General features: G+C 57.4%; 1 protein-coding gene across 3 annotated transcripts in view; it reads right to left on the bottom strand.

Annotated features, from left to right (window-relative positions):
* The window catches only part of PAX7 (paired box 7), a 107,796-nt gene that overhangs the window by 46,730 nt on the left and 44,147 nt on the right, over window positions 1–16,919 (bottom strand). For all 3 annotated transcript variants that reach the window (XM_043908965.1, XM_043908967.1, XM_043908966.1), the window contains exon 5: window positions 4,469–4,668. In XM_043908965.1, the coding sequence (XP_043764900.1) occupies window positions 4,469–4,668 (200 nt within the window). The remainder of the gene's footprint in view (window positions 1–4,468; window positions 4,669–16,919) is intronic.

Below are 16,919 nucleotides of genomic sequence, written 5' to 3'. Positions count from 1 at the left end.
TCCATGGGGTCAGAGTCGGACACGACTGAGGACCGAGGACATGCACAAATGGCAGCCCCTACCTTCTTGGTGGTTCTGGACCTCAAAGGGGTTAACACAGGCCACGTGCCTATTTAGAACAGCATCTCCAACGCTTATTTTGCTGGAAAGCCTCCGACGTCTGAACTGGAAGAGCTCTTAGCCAGTACGGACTGCAAGTTTCCTATTTACAGATGGAGAAACGGAGGCTCCCGGAGGGACGGTGGTGGACCCAGATCCACCCAGAATCTCTGATCAGGGTTGAGTCCTTTGAAAACAGAGCCTGAGTTTTATTACTTATTTTTGGTCCTTCTCTCCACATCTTGCCCTGAGAGCAGGACACTATAGGAAGTGTCTGATGACTGAGTTGAACGTTTCATCCGGCCCTTCTTCCAATGCAGCCCCGAGGAAAAGAGCATGACAGACAGACTCAGGCTTGGGTCCCAGGACAGCCACTTACTACCTCTGTCTTTAGGAAGTTGCTTCTGCTAGGGAAAGGTCAGGTTTCTCATCCGTAAAATGGAGAGACTGACTGTCCCTGCCTCTTAGGATCACGGTAAGGATGATGAAGATAACACATGTCGGGCGTTGAGTGGTGTGCCCGGCACACGAGAAAGGCATCATGAATGTCATCCAGTGTAACAAAAAGATTCAGTTTAAGTTATTCATTAGCGAGTCCCGCTAGTGCCTCCAAAATGGGATTCTATTCAGAGCTCCCGCCTGTCCCCAAGCAAATAGCAGGGCTCCAAACTGGGACCAGATGAGTTGCATGCGGCCCTGGTCCCTGGATGCCATTCATCTGGAGGACGGGATGTTCTCCCAGGCCTTGTGGGAGACACCTGGGCTGGCCTTGGGGCCTATCAGCTCTCAGCCTCTGTTTCTAGAAAAAACACGCAGACTTCGGGATCTTGGAGCTCAGGAAGAAACAGACTTGTTTACCTGCAAGGAAGATGTCTGCGAGCTGGGGGTCGGGCCCCCAGCTGTTTAGAAATGAAGACTCCTCCGGGGAAAGGAGACACTGGTCCCCAGCCACGTGTCCTCCTGCCTCACGCTCCTTTCCCACCCTTCACGGTGGCAGGGCTTCCTGCGGATGGAGATGGGCATCTCCACCAGACATTGGGTGTACCATGCAACCCCACATAATGCCCCGCAGGCTTCCGAGGGAGGCTCCTGACCCTCTGCTGGGGGGCAGGGCTGGAGGGGAGGCAGAAGGGTGCCACCCGCGTGACGGAGCCCCGACCTGTGCCTACCGGCTTCTGAGCTGATTTGGACGCCAGCCCTGTATTCAGCAGGGATTTCTGTCTGCCGAGTCCCTGGTGCCTAGAACAGTGCCTGGCACAGAGGAGGTGCCCAATATGACTGCTAGATGAATAAGCCTGGGGTTTCGAGGGTGGCCAGAAATGGAGCCGCTGAGAACAGGTGAACGTTAGCAATCACAGCCGCTGCTCCGGGCACTTCCTGAGTCTGTGTGTGGGTCTGTTTACACGTTGCCATTTAGTCCTCGGGACGAAGTGGACCCTGTTATCATCGTCTCCGTTTTGCAGAGAAGGAAGCCAAGGGCTGAGGGGGTAAGTGGTGGAGCTGGGATTCGCGCCGGGGCATCTGAACCACTCTGGCACCTCCCAGTGCCACTGAGACGAGACGACACAGGATTGTCAGATCCTTGAACTACAGGCTCTCAGAATCAGAGGCCAAGACCTCAACAGCATCCGGCCCTAAAATCCACGCAGCGCTCAGGGGGCTTCACGGCCCCTGCCGCCCCGTCCACGGCAGGGACCCTCTCACTGGGCTCTCCATCGCCCGGACATCGCACTTTGGCTCGAACACTTCTGCCGACGGGGATCTCATCACCTCCCAAGGCGGCTCTGACTGTCAGTAAGTCAGGATCCTAGAACTTTAAGGAGGCTTCATGCTCATTTAGTTTGGTCCCTTTATTTATAGATGAGAGATTAAGTCTCAGGAAAGGAAACCGAATCTGTTGAGGGTGATACAGCTGATCAGAGGCAGAAACCAATGGGAACCCAGCCTGTGGCCCCTGGTCGTGTGTTTCTGTCCCTTCCTGTGGGACTTGGGACATTTTCCGGTTGGTCCTGGTCCCCCCTCCCCAGCCTCGCTCCAGGGCCTCTCAGAGCAGCCGTGTCCTCCAAGCTTTCTCTTCTCCAGGCCAAATGCTCTATTATTCCTGTCTTGATTTGGGGGGTGGGGGCAGTCAGCCTTTGTTCATTCTTTAAAACTCAAAATGTATCGATCCCTTCTTTGCTGGGATCAGGCCAAGTTCTCAGGCCAGGAGTCGGGGGAGGGCTAGCCCCGCCCTGGAAGCACTGAGGGTCTGCGAGGGGAGCAGCACGTGGAGGATGGCTGCCTGGGCCCCCTCGCCGGGAGGATGGCTGCCTGGGCCCCCTCGCCGGGAGGATGGCTGCCTGGGCCCCCTCGCCGGGAGGATGGCTGCCTGGGCCCCCTCGCCGGGAGGATGGCTGCCTGGGCCCCCTCGCCGGGAGGATGGCTGCCTGGGCCCCCTCGCCGGGAGGATGGCTGCCTGGGCCCCCTCGCCGGGAGGATGGCTGCCTGGGCCCCCTCGCCGGGGATGTGCCTGGGCTCTGGCTGCTCCCGCCTGTTCTCAGCGCCCCCTCACCCTTGGACCTTGAGTGACACCTGTTTCTGAGTCCCCTGGGCCAATAAAAGCACAGCCCTGACAGCCAGGACGTTTTACAAGGAGCGGTCAGGCCTCAAGGTGGTGGGAAGCAGCCGTGGCCGCCAGACGTGGGAATGAGAAAGCGCCCAGGAATGTGCCCAGGAGAACAGCTGCAGGGGGATCAGAGGCGGAGGAGGGAGGCCTGGGCCGGGCAGCTCGGGTGTCACCCGGAGGGGAGGGGGCTGGGACGGGCTGAGCTGGCTGCAGCCGCCCATCCGCGCCTCCCCGGGTATCCCTGCGTGCAGCCCAGGGCCCCCCACTCCAGGAGGGGTGGGGTGGGCAGAGGGAGGTACGCTGGTCCCCGGAGCACTCAAATGCCCGTTGGCTTCTAGCACTTTACTGCTTTCAAATGCCAGGCTCGGCTCTGAGTGCTTTTCTCCTTTCCAGATGGAAAGAACCTGGGCTTGGCATCCACAGGCTGAGCGCCAGGCGCAGCTCAGCCTCCATCAAGCTCTGTACACACATCCCCAATGCCGTATCACTTCTCAGACTCTGTGCCTGTGATGAGTGACCATCCTGGCCTGACAAGGGGGTCGGAGGTTGCCTGGGGTCACGTGGGAGAAGCCCCCCAGCAGAGATGCCCAAAAGAAGCTGATCCCTCTCAGGATAAAAGAGCGCCCAGTGAGCAGCTGCGGGCAGCCCCTCGGCAGACTCAACGCCCCATTCATGGAGGGGCCAGGCCAAGACGGGCTCCCACAGGAGCTGCTCATCAGCCCCCCTTCCTCCTCCGCCCCTCCCGCCCCCCGCCCCGACCCAGCCAGGCCCCCAGAGACTCTGACTTAGAGAACTACAGACATTGTGCAATCTGAGAACTCAGCTCCGGGAGAGGAGGCGGGTCCTTCCCCCATCCCCACGGCAGGCCTCGAACCCCAGACAGACACGGCTCTTTCTGTGCCTCACCTTCCCCAGGCCCACCGATCAGGCACCACGCACTTTGCGGCTGTGGATGTCCAGAGGGTGTTCAAAGTCTGCTCACCCTTCCCTGGATGCTTCTAACCGGCCAGGAATATGTGCCCAGGCAGCTTGCATGCTTCCCATAACAGGAAACTCATTACCCATCCTAGGAAGCTAGGTCTGTTTTGGACAGTTTTTGCCCTCAATCTTTCCTCCCCTCCTCAGAGACTGGGAAGTTTTCCTATTTCCTGAGCTCCTTCTCTTGTGGCTGAACTACTGTCCTTCTTCCCTCCGTCCCTTGCCTTTCCTCCTCTCCCTTTCTGTCTCTCCCTCCATCCCTCCTTCCGTCATCTTCCTGAAGTTCTTGTTGGCAGGAGGAGGGAGACAGTCCAAGTCCTCACGGCCCCTCCTGGCATCTCTGGGGCTGTCCGAGGATTGGTTAGTCAATCAACTCACGTTTGCTGCCCATTTACTCTGTACCAAGTCCTGGGGGCATTACGTGTCTACACAGCCCCTGGACCACTTGCTGAAAAATCCCCACTCCCACTCCAGGGGGACCCCCTAGCCCCCCAGACCCTGGCCACCCCCTCTCCCAATCCTGCTCCCCAGATGACGTGTGTGCCATGGTGCGTGCTTAGTCGCTTGAGTCGTGTCTGACTTTTTGCGACCTCATAGACTGTAGCCTGCAAGCCTCCTCTGTCCAGGGGACTCTCCAGGCAAGAATACTGGAGTGGGCTGCCATGGCCTCCTCCAGGGGGTCTCCCCCAGCCAGGGATGAACCCGCGTCTCCTGCCGCTCCTGGCTGCAGGCGGCTTCTTTCCCACAGAGCCGCCGGGGAGGCCCCTCCAAAGGACGCCCGCTCACCTGCACGCGCGCCTCGGTCAGCTTGGTCCGCTGCGCCAGCTCCTCTCGGGTGTAGATGTCTGGGTAGTGGGTCCTCTCAAAGGCCTTCTCCAGCTCCTCCAGCTGCTCGGCCGTGAACGTGGTCCGACTGCGGCGCTGCTTACGCTTCAGAGGGAGGTCGGGTTCTGACTCCACGTCGGAGCCCTCGTCCAGACGGTTCCCTACGGCCAGGTGAGAGGGCAGGAGAGGGCGGGGGCCAGTGAGACGGACGGGAGCTGCGTGCCCACCTTCGGGCCCCCACGGCACTGAGGGTCAGAGCCCTCTGAGCACTGGAGGGACGTCCCTCACGCGCTGTGTATCAGAGGGAGGCCGGGGCGCGACCTCCCTGCCCCCCACGGGACTGGGTAAGCACTTTGTGGTCCAGCCACATAAAAACAAAACCCTGTAGTTGGGCATTTAGGTTATTACCACTGACACGAAAGGATGCCCATGACATAGGACTCAGGGCGTGGTTTCAAGATGAAGCACATTTCTCAAAATTCCTAGAACCAAATTCTCCAAAAGGGGGAGAATTTTCCCCATATATTCACCATACCTCAATCAACGTGACTTTAAGAAGAAGGCAAGGAACAAACCCGTGTGCAGAGACGAAACCCACTTTTGGAGAAAGCATGCGTCACACGTTATGGAACACTACACTCAACAGATAAACAAATGCGAATCTTCAGGGTGACAGAACTTTTGTTTTCTTTTTGAAATTTGTTTACAGTTTAATATTTTTAAAATGATGATCATTTAGACAATGACACTATTGCATCTTGGGAAAACAGTGCAGAAACTAAGTACAAAAAGAAGCCGGAAGAAAGGGAAGGACTGAGAAAGGGGGCAAACGCTTGTGCCCAGGGCTGGAAGTCAGGAAGCTCTGTTTCCAGCTTGGTTCTCTCCCAAATGCCCTGAACTCTGACCTTGGGTCTCGGTTTCCCCACTTTTCTCTATGAAAGGTTTAGACTGTGTGACTTCCACACCCACGCCCTTCCTGGGAAGTTCCAGAATCACTGAGTGATCTTCCAGGTTGGAGGGGGCGACCTCACCTGATGATCTTGGCCATGACCATGACTCCCACCCCATCATCCCCAGTAATTTCCACCCTGGAGCCTCGGGGTGGGGGAAGGCCTTTGCGTCCTTTGCAGAAAGAGCTCGGGAGTCTGGGGCCAGCTCACTTCCTGACTCTGAATGGGCTGTCAGGCCAGGCACCTACTCCTGTTCTCCGTCTGGGTGAGGAAGGCTGCAGGAAGGGCTAGATCAAGCTCAACAGGCAGGGCTGAACACACCTTGGGGACTGAACTGACTCTCTGCCCACAAAGCTTGGGCCTCTTGCCCATCCCTGATCTGGCAGGAGGAATGCTAGCGAGGGGCTCGCTGGGGCTCTGAAACCGCACCCTCGGGGATCCTGGGGGACCTAGAGGGAGCGGGGAGAAGGGGGCTGGTGAGAAGAGGAGACCAAGGACGGGAAGAGAGAAGGCAGGCAGAGACCAGCGCCCTCCTCGCCACGCCTTGCGTCACTTTCCTCTCCCCTCCCTTTCCACGGCCGCCTTCGGTGTTCCTGGAAGCGTTCTGTTTCCTCCTTCGCTCTGCGGAGCACTGACGCATGGACTGCGCACGCCAGCCGTGTGCGGGGAGCTCACCGGAGCCAAGCCTCAGAGCCTCAGGGTTTATGTGCCTGCACCACAGACGGGAGGAACCGAGTCACGGAGAAGTAACTGAAGCGCCAGTCTCCATGAGGGTCCACGGCCACACTCAGCCCCTGCTCTCCTGTTCCCGTCCTGTCCCTGCCCAGTGGCTTCAAAGGTTGGTGACATGAATAGGTCGAGGCCCCTCCCGCAAGGGACAACCTTCTCCCAACCCTGAAAACAACAACACACCTAAGGTAGCCTCTCAGATGCCAAGTGAGGGTGAAGGAACAGGCCTTCCAGGCCGGGGGAGGAGTGTGTGCAAAGGTCTGGCACGTCATAGCGCACGGTGGGCGATGCTATCGTGGGGCAGCGCCCACGGCTGGCAGGTCTCGGGCAAAGCCCCTTTTCCCCAGACCACCTCTCCTCCATCCTGCTGACACGGCCAACTTCCCAGGGGGAGCTAGTGGTAAAGAACCCGCCTGCCAATGCAGGAGGCATGAGAGACTTGGGTTCGATCCCTGGGTCGGGAAGATCCCCTGGAGGAGGAAATGGCTCCCCACTCCAGTATTCTTGCCTGGAGAACCCATGGACTGAGGAGCCTGGTGGGCTAGAGTCCAGGGAGTCTCGAAGAGTCGGACAGGTCTGAAGGGACTTAGCTAACATGGCCACTGGGAAGTCATCCCTGCTTTTCACTGGCCACCGATGATGATGCCACACAGCAGGGAACCAACGGCAAGGGGGACCTGCCTTCACCGCTGCCTGTCTCACCGCTAACGGCAGGGACCTGGGGTGGGTCCAGCCCCCCTCTCCCAGCGGCCCAGCTCCCCGTCACCGAGAGGGCGTCACGACGGGCACGGCTGGCATCTGGGGTGCTTTCCCCAGCACGGCTGGGGCTCAGAGCCAAATACAACTAATCCCAAGGATTCATTTCCTGAAACTCACTGCATAGCTTCAGTTTTCTGACATTGACAAGGAGAGAGGGCCCTTGGGGCCTCAGAAGGAGGAAGCAGAGGCTGGCAGGAAGGGAGGCCTGCCCACAGACAGGGAATGGGACAACCAGCTCTGTCCTCCAGTGGGGACCTTGGGCTTGGAGCTGAGATGAGGAGCAGGGTTGCCCGGGGCAACGCCTACTGGCGGAGATTGAACTCAGAGCTGCGAGGTCAGACTGGGGAGGAGATGAGGGCCCCAGCCTGATGGAGGAGGCACAGCCCGGTCCTGGGAGAACCCCGGGCCTGACTAAGTCTCAGTGCAATTTAGAGCAGTGCTGTCCAACACAACTTCGCTGTGATGATGGAAATGTTCCAGGTCTGCACTGTTCCATGTGGTTGTATTGGCCACCTGTGGTTCTGAGCGCTTGAAATGTGTCTAGCGCAACTGGAGATCTGAGTTTTTCATGTTGTCTCCTTTTCCTGCAAACTTACGTCACCACACGGGGCTGGTGGCCACCCAAAGCGACAGCATGTCTTTAGCTCCATCGGTCTCTCTTTTTAACAAGGAGAGGACAGAATTCAAGCTCGTTCTGCCCACACTAGTCTCCGGTAGAATTTAATGACCTCGTTTGTTTTTAGGATATTTGTTTGTATGGGTCCCAGCTGTTTATGGGCTTCCCAGGGGGCACTAGTGGTAAAGAACCCGCCTGCCACTGCAGGAGACACAAAAGATGCAGGTTCCATCCCTGGGTCGGGAAGATCCCCTGGAGGAGGGCATGGCGACCCGCCCCAGTATTCTTGCCTGGAGAATCCCATGGACGGAGGAGCCTGGTGGGCTACAGTCCATGGGGTCACAGAGAGTCGGACAGGATTGAAGCGACTTTGCGTGCGTGCACTTATTTATAGGACGTGATATGTGTATTCCCTTTAGAAGAAGATCAGTTTCCTTGAATTCGGCTTTTAAAGATACTTTTGTACCAAGTAGAATATTCCTTAATAATAGGGCAGGCTGGAATCAAAGTCATGCTTGCAATCAGCAAATGACCGACCGGGGATAAGTTCAAAGTGCTTCTGATACCAGACCTTGCCCAGCCTCAGAGCCTTGCCATCCAAATGACTTCAGGCTTTCTAGGCACCTTGTGGAATTCTGTGTTTATTTCCCTTCATCTCCCTGTCCTCCCTGCCCCTTATGCAGCACAGATCTGGGAACTCCACGGGCCCAGAGACACCCGGGTGGAGACCTGGACCGTGAAAGGCAGAGCAGGCCCCTGCAGGCCTCTGTTGACTGAGAAGATCTGGGGGCTTCCCTGGAGGTCCAGGGGCGAGGACTCCATGCTTCCCCTGCAGGGGGTGAGGGTTCAATCCCTGGCCAGGGAACTAAGATCCCACATGGCCAAAATAAGTAAATAAAAATAAAAGAAAGAAACAAAAACACAGCCACTTTAAAAATGAGGAAAGCATGGAGGGATAGCACCGGATGCTGGTGGTTGTCATAACAACCTTCCGGATGCTGAGTGGGGAGAGCAAGGCCGGGAGATGCAGAGAGAGCTCTAGAGAGCGGGGCTGGGGCCTGTGACTTCAGGCCCTGGGAGGGACCTCCCACCCCCTCTTGGCCCATCCCAGGGGAAGAAGCCCCCTCCCCTGTTAGGTCTGTCTCCTTCGTCGGCGTGCCAGCCTCATGCAGACCTATGAAGCGGGCACTGCTGGCTCTTTTACAGACAGGGACGTGGAGACCAGAGGCTCAGTAACTCTAAAGAGGCCACACGACGCGTGAGCCTCGCTCACTCCTGGAGAGGGGTGGGGAGGGAGGACACACCGGGAGGGGGTCTGCAGGGCCCCCGGGGCAGCTCTGGTCTGGTCCAGAGTCCTTCCCTGGGGGGCCTGACATCTGGATTCTGAGGTCTGTCTCCGCCCTTGCTGCGTGGCTTTGGACACGCTGCCTCCCCTCTCTGGACCTCCACTATCTCAGAGGGAAAAATGAGGATAGTGATACATCCTTGCATTCCTCACTGGACTGCACTGAGAACAGAATGAAATAATGACTTTCAGGGGAATCTGGAACCTGTAAAGGGCACAGGAAGGATTACCATTATTATTGCTAATTATTGATGATGATGGCATGACGATGATGATAGAGAATCAGGGGCCGCAGGGCTCTGCTGCTCATCCAGCAGAGCCCACAGGGTGAAGTCCTACCCTGGCGAGCCTTCCTGGGCCCATCCAGGCCAGGCTGGTTTCTCCGCTCACCCTCGGAGCCCTCAAAGCTCCTCGGGAGACAGCAGGCTGGCCTGTGTCTGGTGCTCCAGGTCCCACTGGCCCGAGAGGAGGGACACAGAGAACTCAGATGCTGCCACTTCGCCTTGGTTTCCCCCGTGCTGCCCCGCGCCATCCCCACCCCTGGGAACCCTTGAGCCTCTGAGTTAAATTAATCAGAAAGATTAGGTGGACTTGGCCACAGAGAGGCCCTGCTGGCCGAAGCTGAGTCCTCCACGCACCGAGAGCCTCTGGGTGCCGCCTGGGCCGCCAGCACGGGGAAGGGGACACGTGGGAAGCGTGGGCATGGGCTTGCATCCATTACAGAGGCTGGACGTGGGGGCGGGCCGCAGGGGAGCGGTCTCCCAGGCAGCTGCGGCTCCTGTCTGGCCCTGAAGCAGCTGTGGATGGAAAGGCCCCACAGCGGGCGGGACAGAGCCTGGGACCGGTCTGGAGGTGACCCCAGGCGAGGAGTACGATGAGGGACCCTCTCTCTGGGTTCCCAGATCCTGTCTCACTTGGGGAGGTGGGGAGTCCAATACAGTCCCTCGCTTGGAGCCCTCCCAATCTTAGGAGGGTGAAACAGCCTTTTTCTTAGGAAACTCCTGATCTGATGGAGGAGGCGTCACCCCTGCACTGGGAACTTCCCAGTCTGATGGAAGGAACACTACTTCCAGATGAGCTGGGGCCAAGACTGTTGTAAAACAGGGAGACAGCTCCGTGTGATTTTAGAGAGCATGAGGACAGAAAAAGAGAGGAGAGGCTTCAACAGGTCTGCTCTGGCCAGAGTCCAGCCCAGGCCGGGCTGACGGAAGTGGCCAGAAAACCCCTGGGGGGCGGCTCTCTGGTTCTCGACCCCAGCCTCTGCCCCTCCTCCGAAGCTTCCTGGCTTTCGCAGCCGTTGACCGTGAAGGCCTCAGTTATGCCAGTGAGGCCCCACCACCCTCAGGCCTGCCCACACATCCAGATTCATCCCCCCGCTCCCTGTCCAGCTCTCTGCTTCCTAAACGACCCAGCCAGGCTGCCTCACGCCTCCCTGCCTTTGAATTCCAGCCCCCTCTGCTCACAATGCCTCAGCCTTCGTTGGCGCACTCCTGCCCATCCAGCAGAACCCACCTGGCGGGTGCCCCGTCCCCCCGCCCCCGCAAGTCCTTCTGGGTCCATCCAGGCCAGGCTGGTTTCATTCGCTTCTCATCCTTGGAGCTCTCAGAGCTCCTCCGGAGACAGCAAGCTGGCCTGTTGCTGGGTCTCTTGGTCCCGCTGGACCAGGAGATGGCGGAGTGCAGCAGAGCCTGGGCCTGGCAGCCAGCAGGGGCTCCGTAAACCTTCTTAAATGGATAAGGGTTAGCAGAATGGTCACAGCGTTCCTTTCAGACACTTTAGTCACCACTCTCCCCTTGTACACGCACTCTACAGTTTACAGGCCCTTCCAATGTTCCAACACGATCTCTCCCAACGGAGGGTCAAGCAGGCGGGATTAGCCCCACTTTACAGATGGTGGGTGGAATCTAGGTCACTGAAGCTGGGAAGCCCACCCAGGATTCAGGACTCTCAGCCCAGTGGAAGCCAACTTTGCTATAATTCCCAGGTGATGGAGAATTCCATTTTGGATCATGAAAGCTAAGGCAGCTTCTGCTCCATTCTACCCCCGACCCTCCAACTTCCTCTGTTCCCCATTTGCCAAAGGAAAAGTCTGGAAATAGGATGGTCGCAATTTTGGGACCTACCCACCTCTCTCTCAGAAGGCAGGAGGGAACTGACCACCTCCAAGCCAAATATTTTTCATCCCAGATCTGCAGAAGGCAGCAGTGAGACCCTGAGACTTGGGGTCCTCATCTCAGCTGCCCCCAACTCAGAGACGCCTTCCCATCCCACTCCTGAGCCCCCCACCCCCACCCCCGCAGCCTCCCAGCCCAACCTTTATTACAGTTTAACATAGGCCGGCCCGGAGCCGCGGCAGAGAAATGAATCACATAATAGTTGATATGCGTTTTAATCAAGTAATTCGGGCAGAGCCGAGAGCCGGCGAGTGCGGGCTGGGTGTCCCTGAATACCAAGCAGGCCTGGGCGCAGGTCTCGGAAAATGGAAAAGTCATTTACAGCTCAGCTGGGGGCCGGCGAGCAGGGGCCGCGGCGGGCGTCCTCCCGGCCCCTCCGTACGAACTGCTCAGCTGTGACCAGCACGTGGTGTGTGTGGCTCCTAGGGTCCCTCTGCAGGGTCCGGACCAGACTGCTCACAAGGGGCCGGGGGACCGGGGAGGGATGGAGAGGCGGGGATCGGACCCCAAGTTACACCTCCCTGGAAGCGACCCCTCCTGTCCGCCTCCTCGGCCCAAACTGCTCCGGGGTACCCGTCTCAGCAGCACCCAGGCATCCAGATTGCAGACCGTCGGGGTCCTTAATGACCCCTTCGCTCTCCCATCACGCCTCCCAGGCAGCCAGCCCAGCACCCAAATCGGGAGATTCAGCACCCTTCTCATCTGCAAGCCCGCCCCCAGCCCACCCCGGTCCGGGCCCAGAGTCTGTCCATCTCTCCCTGGATCCCACGGCTGTCTCCTGCTCCAGAAACTGCCAGCTTTGCACAGGCTGTGCCCTCCGCCTGGAGCACCCCCTCATCCCCCTTCTGGCCCGCCCTTTGCAGCAGGCCACCAAAGAGGGGCATTGGAAAGCACAGGCCCCTGACACAGTTTGCCTGGATTCTGTAGATTTCATGTGTGTAAATATGGACAATAATGGGAATTCCCTCCCGCTGCTCCAAGACCCACTTTCCTTGCTTTGTGGTTTTTCCACAGCGCACATCACAGTCAGCTGTGCTAAATGTTCCTTTTCCTTGCCTGTCCCCACCCCCTCCATCATCCTGGCCACCACTCGAGCCCAAGTTCCAAGCAGGCGGGCATTTTCTCTGCTGAATCCCCAGGGCTTGGCATAAAGTGGACACCCGAATACTCGCTGAATGACTGAACGAGTAAGCGAGTGAGTCTGTTGAGGCCATGAGACAGTGCCAGGGACAAGTGAGTGCTCAGTATGTGGGAGCTGCCATCAGTTTTTGACCACTCCTCCAGGAAGCCTTCCAGACACAACCTCTCCATCTGAGTCTGGAGTGCTTGCTTCTGTGCCCGCGTGGCTGGGGCGCAGCCAAACCGTCCACATGGATTCACTTCAGTCCTGCTCTCCCAGAGGCCTCCCGAGGGGGCTGGAGGCGCTGGTGACGTGGGGATCCAAATAGGTTCTATCTGACTCCAGATCTTAAGCTATTTCTCAGCGACTGACTGACGCCCAGCGTCACTCTGCCAACTCAAGGAGGGGAGGGAGGGGAGGAAAACGTGACAAAACTTTTCCTTCTTTGGGAAGTGTCCATCTAACCCCAGAAGACTACCTTAAAAAAACAAACAAAAACAAACAAAACCGATCCTTTGGTAGATGATTTGCATTACAAACAGTTGTGTCCTTTGGGGTATTCTCTGATTGTGGCTTCTGTGCTCACAGTATACTCCGGTCCCTGGGCACTAGAGGGCGCTCTTCCTACGTTCCTGCCAGGAAGGGGCATATCTAGGAAGAAGGAAGTAGTACTGCTAGAAATAGTACTGTGTTGTTGTAGTTCCAGGATTCAGAGCCATGTTTTTTCTCAAGATGGATCCAGAGATCCTGCTGCCCTGAATTGTGAATCACACATTGTGAAGCACAAATCATGTTTGGAGGAGAACACAGTTGGTAAAGGGCTGGAACTGTCTGAGCCAAGGTCACTCTGTCAGGGAAAACTTCCTGGGGACACAGTCTAAAAGCAGGTTCACCTGCTTAAGGCAAGAGGTTGAGCTGAAGGCAGGTGCTGGGCAGACAACAGAGCTTGCTCTAACTAGGGGGGATTGCCAATGGGGCCTCTTCTCACAGAGTGTGGCCGAGGCTGCAGACCCTGAGGGGAGGTGGGCAGAACAAAAGCTGTGGGGTCAGATGGACCTGGGTTTGAATTCTGGATCTGTCTCCCACCACTATCGATGCTGAATGTGTGACTGACCTTCTAGCCGCATTTTCATCCTTTCTGAAACAGGGGCAGTGATGTGAGTCAGGGAAGAAGGGAAGACAGAAAGCCGTCTGGAGGCTGAGCTCCGGGAGTGTGGGTGACTGAGCTGAGCTGAGCTGACCCATCTCTCCTCTCATTCAGCCAGAAGCCTGGCAGGTGGGCAGCCGGCCCTCTGGGCTCAGCACTCAATGTGCTGTGTGACCTTGAACATGTCACTCACACCCTTGGAATCTCCATCTCCCCATCCACCCACTGGGAGAACTGCCACCCACCTGCCCCTCAGGGCGCGGAGGCAGCTGCACAGATGGGAACTTGGAGAAATACCACGGGGCACCCTTGATGCAATGATCACAGCCTGCTCCCCCACTAACTCAGCAAAGTTACTTCACTCCTCTGGGCCACAGTTTCCTCTTCTGCAAAATGAGGGAAATCACAGCATGGACCTCACAGAGTCGTCACACACGAAAATTAGCTGAATCACTGCAAGACAAGTCTTACAACACTGCCATGCATACAGTGAGTGATCGGTATATGCTAGTTATTATTGTTATTGCTATTGCTATCGGTGCCTGGACACAAGGAGAGCTTCATCTGTCTCGGTAGCCCCTGGAGGCAACACATTTGCCCGGAACCAAGCACAAAGGCAAAGAATGCATGAATGAATGAATGAACCAATGAATGAGCGAACGAACAAGTGAATGAATGAATGCCTCTCTGTCATTTCTTCCTTATTCTCCTATGGTGGGGGCTTTGCACAACCACAGTCACACCCACAGACCCCACATCCCATCCGCAGGTGGGGGGGCCCACGGAAAGGAGTGGGTGCAAAGGTCTCGGGTGAGCCGTCCAGCTGGGGCACCAACACTGGCAGGGCCGAAGGGGCCAAGGAGGGCGGCAGGCCCCCAGGAAGCTGGCCCGGGGAGGCCGGGGTGAGGCCTCAAAACCAGTCAAGGGGAAACGGCAGCAGCTGGGGCCCCGGTGAGCCAGATGCAGCCACCCCGCGTGGCAGGAGGGAAAGGCAGCCTGGCCACCCGTCCGCGCCCCACAAAGCCGCTGTGAAAGGGCCGTATGCCTGCGGAGCGAAGCCTGCGGCCTTCCTTCCCCCACCTCCCGGGTCCCCTCGCCCCCTCCTCAAAGCTGCCGCCGCTAGAAAGCCATCACAGAAAGTGGGGTGGAAAACAGTTTCAGAGCCTGGTTCCATCCACCAAGCCTCCTGCCTCCAGGCTCAGCCCTGAGAAAGGGCTTAAACCAGGGTTTCATGGAACCCCAAAGACAGGGCTCTGTGACCACACAAAGCCTCCTACAGCAGGAGTATACAGTAAGTGCTCAATATATGTTAGTTATTATTGTTATTGCATGAAGGCCACAGGAGAACAGACATGAAAGAGCTGCTCGTGCGTTCTGAGCTCTGTGGGAGTCACGTGGTCCCAGAATAACCCTGAGATGGGCATGTCCACGCGTCCCCTGTTCCAGAGAGAAGGCTCGGGAGCCTTAGAGCACAGCAACGGTGAAACCTGGGCAGCTTGCACCCAAGGCCCTGTCTTCACCATCAAGGTGAGCCTGGCATTCAGGGTCCTCCCTGTCCCAGCCCAAACATGCCTCCCCTGCAGGCTAGGGCCAGGCCTTCGTACCCTGCGGTGGCTTGGGATGCTGCCCTCCCACTACTTCCTACTGTCTCACTTCCCCCATCCTTCAAGTCTGGACTTAAAGTCCACCTAGTCCAGGAAGCCCTCCATGACTGCCACGCCCTGAGCACCTCCTGAAACCCCTGTGCCATTTGCCCCCCGTGGCACCCTGTCAGCATGGCCCTGACCCCTGCTGAGGACAGACAATGAAGTTTTAAGGCCTGTGTTCTGTTTCCCAATACGCCTTATCATCCAGTTTGTAAGAGGTTTATTTGAACTGCTTGAGAATGGGGACTAGGTCTCCTCCATCAAGCTGGGGGAGAGTAGAGGTTATGCCTCCACGATCAGACTGGGGGTTTCCTTAAGTTCTAATCTATTAACATATTTCTTCTATTATAACTGGGCATGACCCCAGGGCGGGGTGACTGGGCACACCTCTGTGTTCCCATCACTCTAGAGTGTTCTTAATAACAGTAACCAATACAAACTGCAGCCATCAGTTAAACAAAGACACCATGGACCTTCCCATCGCAGGCAAAACAAGGAGAAACAACTCAAGTTTCCCCCGAATCACAGGTTCTCTCTCAGGACCCTGGACTGATCCCTTTCCCCTCGGGAGTCATTTCTGGCCAGCCAATGTCCATCTGACCCCACCCTCATCTTTCTTTGAATGGGCCTTCCAGAAAACTCTAACATCATGTGGAACCTTAAGGGGCACTCACAGGGTGCCCCACAGACCCCCACAGACAAAAGCCAGGGCAATTCAAGTCCACTGCCATGGAAACGAGCGGATTTCTGAGAATCCTGCCCCTTTGGAAGAGAACCACTCTCTGAGAGGCAGACAGGGCTGTGAGCTGATTCTAGGACGCAGGTCTGAAAGTGAACCAGGATCGCTGGGAAAACAAGCTGCACCTTTAACGTTGCTTAATGGAGGCCGGCCTCCCTCCCTGGAGACAGAAAGCTTTACCTGGGGAGCCCACCCAGCAGGACAGACTTCCCCTCCACGGACCAGCACCAAAGGCCAACCCGAGTCCCGTCTCCCTGTCTCGCTGCCTCTGGGAACTCCAGATTAAAATAAAGAGGGTCCCTACAGACGTGCCCCCTCACCCCTGCCACAGGCAGCTGAGACCACGGCCGGAGGGGGGTTATTACTTTACCGAGAGCAGGGTCCCCAGGGAGCCTGTGAGCTGTTTGGAAAGAAGGGGGCCTTCCAGATTGGAATCCTGACCTGTGTGGCTCACTTCGCCTCCAACTTGCTGTGTGACCCTGGCAAGTCCCAATCCCTCTCTGGGCCTCCTTTTGCCCATCCCTGAAAACCAGAGGTCGTCCTGGGTCTCTCGGAATGAACCTGAGAAGAGGGGCTGGACGGTATCTGCTTTATGCATCACTTCCCACTCCAGTATGATTCCTGGCATACAGGAGGGCTCGGGACATGCATCTGTGCCGAGATGAGAGAATGCTGGTGGTCGAGGGTAGCAAGGAGCTCCAGGGGGACTGGGCTGCTAAGGAGGGGGTGCAGGGTCGGCTACAGGACGCCCCAAGATCATCTGATTCTTGTAGGGGTGGGGAAGGATGGACTTCATGACCCTGGGGTGCACACCACAGTCTGCCTGGGGCCAGCCCTGCTGGCCAGTGGTCCCCGACCCTTCTTCCTCTCTTAAGGGAGGGGGTGGGGCCGGCTCGCCCCTGCCTCCCCCTTCCCATCCCTGCCCTCCTCTCCCTGCCTCGTCCCCTCCCCATCCCCTGTGTCTCTGGCTGGTCGCTGGGCAGCGGGCCTTTCATTCTCCCGCTGCCCCCTCCCCAGCCTTGCTCCCCGGCAACCTCATCCTGTTGTACCCCCATCAATCTATGGCAGCCCGGCCCCTCCAGCTGGCCCGGCTGGGCCGTTCCCAGGCAGAGCAGGCCCACAGTGGAAGGTGGTGGAAAAATGTGGACAAATTTCTGATTTGCAACACTCTGGGAAAGAGTTTATTG

This window comes from Cervus elaphus, chromosome 8 (genome assembly GCF_910594005.1).
Source record: "Cervus elaphus chromosome 8, mCerEla1.1, whole genome shotgun sequence".
In the NCBI taxonomy this organism is placed as follows: Eukaryota; Metazoa; Chordata; class Mammalia; order Artiodactyla; family Cervidae; genus Cervus; species Cervus elaphus.
Note: the sequence above shows the minus strand (reverse complement) of the source record. Positions and strands in the feature narration are given on the sequence as shown.